This window comes from Chamaea fasciata, unplaced genomic scaffold (assembly GCF_029207755.1).
Source record: "Chamaea fasciata isolate MVZ Bird 193981 ecotype frontalis unplaced genomic scaffold, bChaFas1.0.hap1 SCAF_11, whole genome shotgun sequence".
Classification (NCBI taxonomy): domain Eukaryota; kingdom Metazoa; phylum Chordata; class Aves; order Passeriformes; family Sylviidae; genus Chamaea; species Chamaea fasciata.
In genome coordinates this window covers 24,842,367-24,854,390 of record NW_027094096.1, presented here as the reverse complement: position 1 = coordinate 24,854,390, position 12,024 = coordinate 24,842,367, and the positions used below count along the sequence as shown (strand labels likewise).

Below are 12,024 nucleotides of genomic sequence, written 5' to 3'. Positions count from 1 at the left end.
TGCCATTTTAATTCTCTTCTTGGCCTGTACTTTTAATAGTGATGTCACTCGCTTGGAGAACGTTAAATGCCATGTAAGCCTCATGTGATAAGAAACTTGAAACATGCGCATCGAAGAATCTGGCAAGGAACCACTGGCAAGGGAATATCTTCGAGTAGGAAGCAGATCTAATTGGAAAGCATGGTTTCACATCTTAGAGGAAGCACTTGCACAGGCCTTGGAGGAGGCTTGTTGCACACACGGGCTGTGCTCGCTTTCTGGAGCACGCTGATGGCTCCTGCCCACCCTGGGGATCTGCGAAATCCCTGGGAGGCAGACTCGCATCCCGTGCTATTTTTGTTATGTTTATTTCACAGTTGTTCAACGACAAGATTAAGATTGGGCTGGGTTAGATCATTAGACTTCGATATTTGATATTCTGAAGCTTAGGAAGTGGTACAAGTGGCAGTGGGCAGTCACGTTGGAACCAACCTGAGCAGTAGGACAGCAGATCCCTTCTGGGAAGCCTGACACTGCTTGGCAACCTTCCCCTCAAAGGAGGTTTCCTGTTCAGAAACAAGATCAGAACCAAAGGTTGTCTGGTTAAATAAAAAATAAAAATTGAAAAGTACACCTGGTTCCTAAATCATAGGAAGCTTTCCAATATCTGCCTCTGTGCATTCGTATTTTCAGGTTTGAAGAACTTACATGCAAGAGGCAGAGTTTTGTTTTATTGCTGTTGATACTAAGCATTGATCAGAAGTATAAAGTAGGGCATGTAGGGGTAGGGTTGAGATTCTGATCTCCTCCACTGATTTTCAGCGCTGAACTGATTCCTGTTTCTTGCTCCCAGTCTTCAGGAGGGCCCCAGGCCTTTCCAGCCTTCCTGCCTTTCATTGTTTCATTTTATAACAACCCCCAATTGGATTACAAGCTGATAGGTTAGGGATGATGTTCCAGTGGCTCAGTGTAGCACTGTGGGGTCCTCACAGAAGCAAAGCCAGTGTTGGGATGCTGCTGGTGGTGCCACTGCACGACATTTTTGTCATGAATTGCATTCCTCTTCCCTTTTGGCAGCTGGTGATGGAGTTCTGCGGCGCGGGCTCCGTCACCGACCTCATCAAGAACACCAAGGGGAACACCTTGAAGGAGGAGTGGATTGCCTACATCTGCAGAGAGATTTTACGGGTATGTGTCCAGGGGGAGCTGAGTGTTGGTGGGAGTGTGGCAGCTGAGTGCTCGGGGGACGCAGGAAGCCTTTGGCTCCGCAGATTTCGTGGATGCTGTGCTGCCATGGGCTGGAGCCTCTGCGGTGCTGGCAGGCGTGAATGATTCATGTGCCTGTATGATGCATAATAAATAAGCCCTGCTTAATGCCCTTTAGCTCTGTTAGTTGCCTGAATTTTAACCCTCTTTTTCCTTCAACAAAAATATAATCTCCTATTAGTATTAAAAGGGCAAAGATTTATTTGCGTTAGAATTACGTTTTCAGTTAACGGAAAGGTGAGGACTAATAAAGCCCGTGGAAAGAAGAAGCTTCATGATTAAAAAGCATCCTATGTTTTATTAAATCCACATGCCTGATTTTAATGAGGGTGCTGCAGCTTTTATACTCACGATATAAATGTTTGACTGAAATGTCTTAAAATGGGCCGTGCCAGAGTTTCATGTACTGGGAGATGGCAGCTTCAGAAGAGACCTTCCTACATTTTGCATTGCTGAGGTCGGAGGATGGGGTTGTAATGGTTGCCCTGCATTAAGATCTATTGCTCTGTGAACCAAAGGTTTGTTCAAGAGAAAACGGGAATATTTGGCACGTGAAGGGAACCTGTACAAGAGCCATTCAAGTGCTAGGATGAGAGGAAAGGGCCTCAAGTCGCACTCGAGGAGATTCAGGAAAAATTCCTTCATCAAAGGGAAGTTCGTTAAGCACTGGAACAGGCTGTCCAGAGAAGGATGGATCCCCATCCCTGGGGGGGGTTTAAAAGAGATGTGGATGTGCCACTTAGGGGCATGGTTTCTTGGTGGCCTTGGCAGTTGTCAGGGTTATGGTTGGACTCAGTGGTCTTTAAAGGTCTTTACCAACCTGAACAATTCTTTGATTGTTAAAAAGAAAATGAGGCAAAATGATCTCTCCAAATGGATGTGCCTGCCACTGAGGCTGCCACGGGTGTCCAGAGGTGACACAGCACTTCTGCACTGTCCCTGAGTGCCACTGTCCACACCAGAGTGATGTGCAGATGCTGGCTGGCACTGGAACTCCTCAGCTTTTGTATGGACACTGCTTTCAGTGCCAGGAGGCCACATGGGCCTATTTTAAGTGTATGAGCTCCATGAGCCTGCTCCTTAAAATAGTCCCTGGCAGTGAGTCACAGCCCAGCCTCTGACTCATGTCCCGGGGCCACCATCGAGTGTCACCTCTTGCCTTTTGGCCACACGTTGGGGCAGCGGTGGGTGACCTCTGGGGGGTTTGGGGTGAGGAAAGGCTCCCAGCTTCACACTGCAGACCGTGGCTCACGCTTGGTTCAGACAGTGGTGGACGGCTGGAATTCTAAGACGAGGCTCAATCCCACGTTGTTAAAGGATTTATTGAAATCCCGTGGAATTTTTGCTTTGCCTCAAATGCTCAAAGGTGCCTGTAACGAAGTATAATAATGCTAAAAAGAGGACTCCTGTACAGATATAATCTGTTCCACAGTTTTCCCAAGGTAACGAGTGTAAAATGACTAATAACTACCAAAAGTGATAGCAGAAATCCTTTTCTTTCTCAAATATGAATGTTTAATGGGAAATTCAAACCTAACGCAAAATTAGTTTTTGAAGTAATCCATATTTTTCCTAAGCTGGCAATATGGGTAGATGTTACTTGGAAACTAAAGTAATAAATGAATGAAATAAAAATGTGGGTTGCAAAAAGAAATTAATGAGCTAATAAACCAGCACAACAGCAAAGCTAGTTTACCTTTTGCCTTTGAGACAGGCTTTTGACTTGAGCTATATCTCTGTTAGGGATATGCACAAGTTATAACATTTGTATTTGCATGGTAGCTTTTTTAATACGAGCTTCTCAATGTACTGAAATCCAGTTTATTGGACCGATATAACAAGAGAATTGTTTTCTTCAGTTTCTGGATGACGGAAGTGGAGAAAGGAGACAAACCCACTCTGTTATTTCTGCCACAGAAAAGGCTCCCTGAGGCAAAGGAGCACATGGGGAAAATCATGTCTGGAGTGACAGGAGAATTTGGGTTAATACAGGTTCCTGCTGGAATGTGAGATATTGGGTTTAAAACCCTGCAGAATTGACAGGCTCCTCACCAGGCATGTCCTCCCAGCATGGGACATGGGGCAGCATTTGGAGCATATGATAAACAAAAGCATTCTTGAGTGCTTAATTCCAACTGTGAACCTTTCATTTCTGGAGCATAATTGGTTGAGGAGGAATGCCAGAAAATAACATGCTTTGAACTTGGGTTCCTCTAACCTTTCTCTGAATTCTCCAGGGCTTGAGTCATCTACACCAGCACAAAGTAATTCATCGAGACATCAAGGGACAGAATGTATTGCTGACGGAAAATGCAGAAGTGAAACTAGGTAAGAGTGGGTTAGAGCTCCTGGAAACTGCAGGTGGGCTGGCTGGAGAGAAGCAGCGAAACTGGCTTGTCCATGACCTGAAGAAAGAGGATGGAGGTACCAAGAGCTCCTCTGCGGGTTTTGTAGTGTTGGCTTCGATACATGACCTTGGGTGTTGACCAAGTGCTGTGCCTCAAGCTGCCAGGGGTTGATGGCCAGGTTCTGCTTGCAGAGATGCCCTTGCACTGGTGTTTCTGCTCAGACAGCTCTGCCGCCAGGTACAGGTTAAGCAACCAACACCAATTTTTCAAGCCCTGGATTGAAAATTGCCGTGTGTTCATTGCCACATGTTGTCAGGCGCTGCTCCCCCACAGCTGCATAGCAGTGTCCTGGAGGATAATCCATTCCCAGTTTAGCATGACACAATCCAAACTCCTTTTCCGAGCTAACCTGGTGGAGCGGGTTGAATTTGCAAGAACTCCTCTGAATTTTGTGCACTCTGTTGGTCACCCTGGAGAGGAGCAGGCATTGGTATGGAGATCCTGTGGAAGGCAGCAGATCAGTGCAGATGATGTGCTCACATCCTCACTTGTCCAGTATGGATGTTATTAAGGCTGTCTTTGCACAGTTAATTTATGCTGGCGATGGAAGATCCGTACACTGGTCATGTGTGGTGCAAGCCTGGTTTTCCCATGCCTCCTCTCTCCCTCTACAGCAGAATTAAACCCTGGCTTAACAGATGGCACCACCAGCTCATTGGGCTTTATGCTGGTGAAGATTCCTCTCCAAGGGGAAATTCTCCAGGGCAAATCTCCAGCTATTGTGTTGTGCAAAGTGCAGTTAGTGGACCATAGAATATTCTCTCGTTGGTTTGATTTCATCATTTTTTGCTTCATTTTGCAGCTCTCTGCTTGACATTTCCCATGGGCCTTTGTCCGTGGCCCTTAGTTCCTTAAGTCTTTTGCATTTCTGCCATTTGCAGCAAGAATTTAGGTAGAAAAATGAGGCTTCCACCAGTGTTTGGCAGGCTCTAATTCAAATGAGCAAGCATAGAACAAAGGCTGCTGCTTATTCATGTTGCTAACCCTGTTTCTCATTAGTATGAGGAGCTGTGATTTCTTTTCATTGCCTCCTGGCAAGGAGGGAAAGGCACAGGGTTCTGTACAAAACCTGGACATCAGATGATCAGGTTTGTCCTTGACTGACCTCTGTTGATGCCAGCAGAGTTCAAACAGGAATGTCTTCAGCCGCGTCTTCCTTTCCTGGCTGAGCAGAGTTGTTCTGAACGAGCGCGACGTTTTACGTTCAGCAGCAGGGTGTTGCTCAGGTTTGTCTCTGACCTTTCCATGCCCCGTTGTCTCCCTTCTCCAGTGGATTTTGGTGTCAGTGCCCAGCTGGACAGGACGGTGGGCAGGAGAAACACCTTCATTGGAACGCCTTACTGGATGGCCCCCGAGGTCATCGCCTGCGACGAAAATCCCGACGCCACTTACGACTTCAAGGTACCCAAAGGAGCTTCTTCCTACTCAGGAGTTCACTATATCATTGCAGCACTGAAAAACACATTGGCAGGCAGCTCCAGCTCCTCCTGCTTTCTGGCTGGGGGATTTTGGGATGCCAGTTCAGGTCCAAGCTGAATCTTTGTTGTGCTGTTCACGTGTCCAAATTTACTGTGAGGAGTCTTTCCCCGTGTGGAGAAAGGTGTCAGACTCAGGCTTCCTACCTGCTACCCCGCTTTTTGGTGCTGTGTATTTAAATGCTCCAGTCAAACAAGCTGTATTTGCTCTATTTACTCTGGAGAGGAGTCAGGTCAGGTCTAGAAAGGGTAAAATCACATTCTCTGGCCTGCAGGCTGATATTCGCAGGGAGATGTGAAGGCTGCCACACAATCAGACATTTAGGGGGCTGACCTACTTTTCACATGTCTCTCCAGCCTGTTTGAAGTTTATTTTTGGATCGGCGGCAGCACAACATCGCTGCTGAGTTATAATGTGGCACAGAGCCCTGTGCCATGCAGCAGATCCGCAGGAAGGTTAGGAGTCCCACCTGCCCATTCAAACTACAGTGAGGTCTGATGTTTAAAGCAGGGAGAGCTTAATATAGTTTATCCTGTTTCTGCCTTACTACAGGTTTCTGGACACACATCTGTAGAAATATCCCTTGGTTTTCTGTCCCTTGGTTTTTTGAAGTGTCCAGGACTTGAATTCCTAGCTCCACGTCTCCTAAGGTCCACTGAGTGTGTCTAGAGAGGAGGGCAGGGCACTGACACGTGAACTCTGGGGGGGAAGCTCAGGCGTTTGTGAAGCTTGCTGTACATGTGCTTGCTGAGAGGTCACTTCGCAAGGTGATGTTCAAAAAGGACTTTGAGACCCTCTGGTGTGAGCTGCTTTCTAAAAGTAGAACGCTCCAGTGTAACTGAGCCACAGCCCACCATTGTGATACAATTTCAGCTGCAATTACTGATTGTTCAGAGGCGTTTTTGACAAATGAATGATTTCAAAGAAGCCAAATGATGCTTTGCTATTGCAGCCATTTAAGTGCATCAGTCAACTTTTGAACTGGTGGTTTTCTGGAGAGCAGCTCTCCAGTCTGAGTTCAGACTCTGGGTTACAGAAATCATTAATGATGGGGACATGTAGAAATAGTTTAATCTCTAATTACCTATTACTCTTTGATTAACCAATTACAACAGGCATTTCCTCAGCTCTGCTGAGGGCAGTGCTTCATGACAGGGCTGCACCCTGCGCTGGCTGTTCTCACCACTCCTCCGCCAACAGCTGCCTGTGCAACGCTCTCATTAATCACAGCTTTTTGTTGGTTTGTTTGGTTTTTTTTTAAAAAAGGACTGTTATCTTCACAGGCTACTTTCTACCCTCTGAAATCCCTGAGGATTTTCCTCTTGCCAGAATAACTGGGGCACTTAATATGCTGTGGACTGATGCACAAGCTCCAGGAGCAGAATCCCTCTATTGTCCCCGAGGATCAGATGCTCGCAGCGAGCGGGGCGCTGGCCTCTCTGAAGTTGGCTCTGGCCGTTTTCCCGTGGCTGGGGGTGTGGAACGGGAGGCTGATTGCTGCTGACACACTTCATGCAGGCTGCTTTCAGAGCTCCTGGTGATGTGGGAGCCACTGGACATCAGTCCATACCCCGGATCACATCCTTGCACCTGATGCTCTTGCTTTGAAGTAGGGTGGGGAGGATGTAAATGATAATTATTTCTTGTGAAAGGGGTGCAAAACAGATGCTCTCAGGTTTAGCTGACTGGCTTAAAATACTGAATACAAAGAAATGAGATTTATAGGGTGAGAAAAGGAATACTCACTGGCTTGATCTGTTGGACGAAAAGCCTCTGATCTCACTGTTTTCTTAGCCAGAAAGAGATGTCTGTGTAATCTATGGAAGGAGGCAGTAAATACCTTCTCACATAAATAAACCACTTTAAAAGAGAACAAATAGAAACCCCCCCGTTGTTGAGGGTATTGTTGTTTTTTTTTTCCCCAGCCACTCTTCCTTTTTTCTTTAGAGATATCGTGTCAATGAGCTTAGAATCAAAAGGAGGGGGAGAAGGGAGCCTGCTTGCCTTCCCTTCCCAAGTCAAGGCAATGCAAATACATTAGCGCAGCATCCCTTTGCTGGATGGACTGAAAGGCTTTTCAATCTTAAAAATAAAAACCACTCAAAAAAAAAATAATAATCCTGAATTCCGGATCATTATAAAGCGTGTGCTTCCCGCTGAGTTTTCTGCTTTCTCTGGGAGACTTAGAGAGATGATAATCCCTTTCTGTATTCCTCCAGCTTTGAGATCACTTGGCATCTTGCATATAATACTGGGCACCTCGATATGGAAAGACACATTAGGAATTTGGAAGGAGTTCAGTGGCAACCCAGAGGGAAGGGGTCATGTGTGCTGAATCATGTGGAAAGACTGTGATAATTAAGTATGCAGCAGAAATCCCAGCTGACCAGAAACAAAGAATGGATGAGACTGTGCTGTGAAAGGACTGAAAATAAGATTTGAGAGAGAATTTTTAAGCAGGTACAAAGATGTGTAGCAAGGACGGCATTTGTTGAGGGAGAGCTTGAGCTAAAAAGGAGGAAAAGTGCCTTGAAATTGGAAATGTAGTTGCCTTTCCTGGAGGGTATTTGTGAAAAGGTACTTGTGGTTTCCTGGAGGCTCTCTCTAGCTCTGGCTGAGCTTTTGGGACTCTGTAGTGGGAAAAACAACCTTTCTGGGATTTACTCACTAAATGGTCGGTTTAGAGGCTTGAGGCAGTTTAGAAAGAGCAGCTCTTGAACTGCAGAGGAGAAAAATGAAGTGGGACTGCAGGGACATGGCAGAAAGCAGGGCAAGGGAGAGCTGGGTGAACAAGAGGAAGGGTGGAAGGCAGAGTCCATCCCTTCCAGCCTTAGGTGAAAGCAGCAGCATTTGTCTCTCGTGTTCCCAGTCCAGGAGATGGGTTGTACTCATTTTCTCTCACTGGGCACAAACAGCCTCTGCCTCCTGCACTGCCAGGAGAGCCAGTCCGTCCACTGGGGCTCCTTACAGGGCTGGGGGAGCAGCCACAGCTCCCTCGTGATGGTGGGGTGGGGAAGAGGCACTGGAGGGCAGCTTGCTGCTGCTGTCTGCCAGGGAGATGGGGATATGGGTGTTCCTGTTGGCCGGGGAGAAGAGGGGAGAAAGAGTGTGTTACAGGTATAAAAATAAAGTTTCCCAAATACATCTCTGCTCTGATCCTTCAGGAGACTCAGGGCTGAGCAAGGCTTGGGAACAGGGTCAATAAATGTGTGCATTTCTCCCCCCACTGGCAATGTCCCTCTGCTTTCTTTCACAGAGTGACTTGTGGTCTCTGGGGATAACAGCCATCGAGATGGCCGAAGGTGCTCCCCGTGAGTAGAGTCTTGGCTCTCTTCCTTATCCCTGGGTTGTGACCTGCTGGGCTTTGCTGAGCGCCAGCCAGAGCTGGGCTCTGTGCAAGAAACACCAGCCCCAGGTTTTCCCTGGTGGATCTCACAGCACCCATGGGGACACAGCTGCCAGGACAGCGCGGCCCAGGGAGCAGGGTGGGCAGTGAGCAAAGGCAGACCTGTGTGGCACCTGATCCATCTCTGAGCTCTCTGGGACATGCTTTCCTCAAGTAAAACACAGATGAAGAAGGGGTGGAGGATGGGGAGCGGGTAAAACACCTCAGAGCTGGTGTGACACTGGTAGCGACATGCTGGCTTCACCTGCACAAGTCACTGCCGCGGTTTTCAGCATTATCCTGGGACTGCCCGTGCTGGAAAAGGCAATTAAAGAAGAAGAGCATTGTGCCACGTGGTGTGGCTGTCGCACGCTCTGGCCCATTGATCTCAGCACCTGGCAGGTGTGAGCTGGAGCTGCGGGAGCAGAGATGTCCCCAGCCAGCCCCTGCAGTGACCCCGGCAGTGCTGGGGACACTCACAGCCCTTGGATGGGGACATCTGCCCTCACCTGAGCCCCAGGGCTGGGGCTTGTCTCTGGGGGTTTGTTGTTGTATCCGTTCTGTCATGCGGGTCTGGCAGCCCCAGAGGGAACTGGGATCTCCCAGCTGGATGTCTGTGCTGTGTTTAATGCCTCTCCTTACAAATTGCAGCTCTGTGTGACATGCATCCCATGAGAGCCCTCTTCCTCATCCCCCGCAACCCGGCCCCGAGGTTGAAATCAAAGAAGTGGTGAGTTTCTTTCTCAGTCTTTAGGGACTATAAAAACGTTTCTGGAGCAACCTTTTTCTGCAGCTGAGCACGCTGGGGACGTGGTGTTGATATTTATGTAGTTTGGGGGGTTGGCAATGATCTCCAGCATCACTCTGGTGAGGGCAGGTTTGGGTTTTGGTCTCCTGTGGAGAGGAAATTTGTTTTGAAGAATCCACCGTGGGATGGAGGCCTTCCTTGGTATGCAGAGAGAGCAACACACTCACCCTGCCATTTCACAGTGCAGAGTTGGCTTTTCCAGGGCAGTTTGTGCAGCCTGAAGTCTGATGACACTTTGCTTGGCTCCCGTTTCCTTCCAGTTAGGTTCCATTCTCAAGTGGAAACATGTATCCAGGCCAAAAAAAAAAAAATAAATAAAAGAGGATGGTTTATCTTGAAGGCCCTGGAATGCTGAGATTTGTACTTAGTTTGGGCTCTATTTTAAAATTTTGCAGGAAAAGATACATCACTGTTTTGGAAAATAAAGAAAAAAAGGAAAGAAAGTGAGGCATGCCAATAAAAACCCGCAGGAAAAATATTCCTGAAGCCCAGACAGATGTTGTTTTGTTACTGTATGTTCTGTATTTATGGAAGTGGAGTCCTTAAAAACACTTGTCTTTGGTTTGTGCTGTTTTCCTGCCCCAGCTTCAGCAGGGATTTAGTCAGGAAAGATCTGCCACATGTTAAGAGGGACAGCACTGCCCCTTGTTCCCAGATGGGCTGAGCTCACAGAGAGAAGCTTTGCCTTAATCCTTTAAATTTTGCTTAATGTCTTATTGATTGCACACCAATAAAGAGGAGAAGAGCCCACGGTATGTACTGATGACACTTGGGGCAACAGCAGCAGCTGTTTTATTGCTGACAGAGGAGCAAGAGGGACTTGGAGTCCTCTGCTTTGGATGCATGGTGTTGGGCTTTGAGGATCAGCTTAAAAACTCCCCCAGGCTTTGGCAGGAGGCATCTCAGTTTTGTCAGCCTGATCATCAGCTACTCCAGTACCAAACCAGGAGGAGAGGAACCATTCCCAGCTGGCTCTGCAGAGGGTGTCAGATATTCCTGCTCTCTTAGCACGACCTTTTGAGGATACCATTAGTCAGCTGAGAAAATAGTGTAGGTGCTTGTTTTCTGCCAGATCACCAGTCTGCTCCTTTGTTATCCTCGCTCCTACAGCACAAAAAGGATTGTGAGACTTGAGAGTTTATTTTTCATACAAAAGTGCTGTTTATTCAGCAAAGACTCCCTCAGCCTCCAGGCAGAGGGGAGCTGATGAAAGCAGATTTTGAGCAGGATGTTTCCCCATGTCCTTAAGGCAAAAGTGGAGCTGGGATGGAATTTGTATTTTAGTCCCTGCCCTATGATTGCAGGATGTGCTTAGTGCAAGGTGGGGTGTTCCTGGGCACCACCTTCCCACACACACGTGGCAGCTGCCCCAGGTTTGCACATCCTGTGGTATCTGCCTGGGGTTATTTGGTCTGCCCAGAGTTGTGCTCTGCCTGTGCCAGGGGTGGCATCCTGGCTGCTTTGATGGAAGGATCTCCTGGAACGCCAGAGTGTAATAAAACTCCAGCTTCAAGAGGCTGCTTGGTGCTCACCTGGCCTCTGCTACCCCTCCAGGAGCAAGCAGGCATCTCTGGTGTCCATCAGAGTTGGACATGTGTACCTCAGGGAGCTCAGACCTCTCTTCATCTTCCAAGCTGTCGTTGCACTGCAAAGCTCCAAAGGATCCAGATGAAGCTCCACCAACTCCTTGAAAGCAAATTTTTATGGCATTTGCAATGTGGCACTGGGCAGATTTGCTGTCCTGGGCTCATTCCTCAGCCGGAGGTTTTTGGGCCTTGCCAGGATGGGTCCTGGAATTCTGCAGACCCATCCCAGGAAGAGTGGAGATGTTTGACCAGGCTTTTGAGGTGGCTCCCTGGCAGTCAGTGGGCTGGTTTTCACAATCACAGGTCACAAGAGCAAAGCAAAATCGAGAAAGGTTCAGCTTGGGTTTGTGCTTGCTTTTGTGCTCAGCAACACATAAATAAAAGTACACTACATAGGCAGACCAACCCTTTCCTTACATGTAAAAGTAGTGGAGGGACTCCAGCCCCTTTGAGGGTAAGTCAGGAAGGCCAGGAGAGAACACTGACATGGCAGCCTGCCCTCAATTAAAAATTGCAGAGAGGAAAATAATTTTGTTGCTTGCTGAATCCTCAAACTAGCTTTTAAAACAGTGCTGTGTTCCTATGAAATTAAAGTCTTTGGTGTATCATTTTCTTTCCTAATTAAAGCCAGCCAGCAATGAAGCTTTATTTTCCTCTTCCCCTGTTTGCAGGCAAAATGAACTCGAACTTTAGTGATTTTGTTCCCATAAACCTTCTCTAGTCCGCCGTTGTAAAAGACATGAAACCTCTTTGTTAATGAGGTGATATTTGCACTGTGATACCACTTTTCATCCAAGCAGCTGCAAAGGCTTTGCAAACATTGATTTAAGCTTTACAAACCCCAGGAGCTGGAGGAACGTGTGTTTCAGGAAGGTGGGCTGACCTGGGCCTGGGGACGGGATGAAACGTGTGCTGGAGTCCTCCTGGATCAGAGCCAGGGAGAAAGCCCTGGTCTTCAGCTCCAGTGAGGGCTGAACTGTGCCACTGGACAGGCTGACTTGTTTGGGAGAGGAAGATTCTGGGAAATGCAGCAGCCTGAGGTGGAAAATGGATGGGAAATCCCTGTCCATAGCTGCGAAGGCAGCCAAGGTGTCTTAGGGCATGACAGGGCACTGG

At 47.7% G+C, this 12,024-nt stretch overlaps 1 protein-coding gene across 6 annotated transcripts in view; it reads left to right on the top strand.

Annotated features, from left to right (window-relative positions):
- The window catches only part of TNIK (TRAF2 and NCK interacting kinase), a 151,121-nt gene that overhangs the window by 88,689 nt on the left and 50,408 nt on the right, over positions 1 to 12,024 (top strand). For all 6 annotated transcript variants that reach the window (XM_066193730.1, XM_066193726.1, XM_066193729.1 and 3 more), the window contains exons 5-9: positions 1,057 to 1,167; positions 3,483 to 3,573; positions 4,924 to 5,054; positions 8,386 to 8,440; positions 9,166 to 9,244. In XM_066193730.1, the coding sequence (XP_066049827.1) occupies positions 1,057 to 1,167; positions 3,483 to 3,573; positions 4,924 to 5,054; positions 8,386 to 8,440; positions 9,166 to 9,244 (467 nt within the window). The remainder of the gene's footprint in view (positions 1 to 1,056; positions 1,168 to 3,482; positions 3,574 to 4,923; positions 5,055 to 8,385; positions 8,441 to 9,165; positions 9,245 to 12,024) is intronic.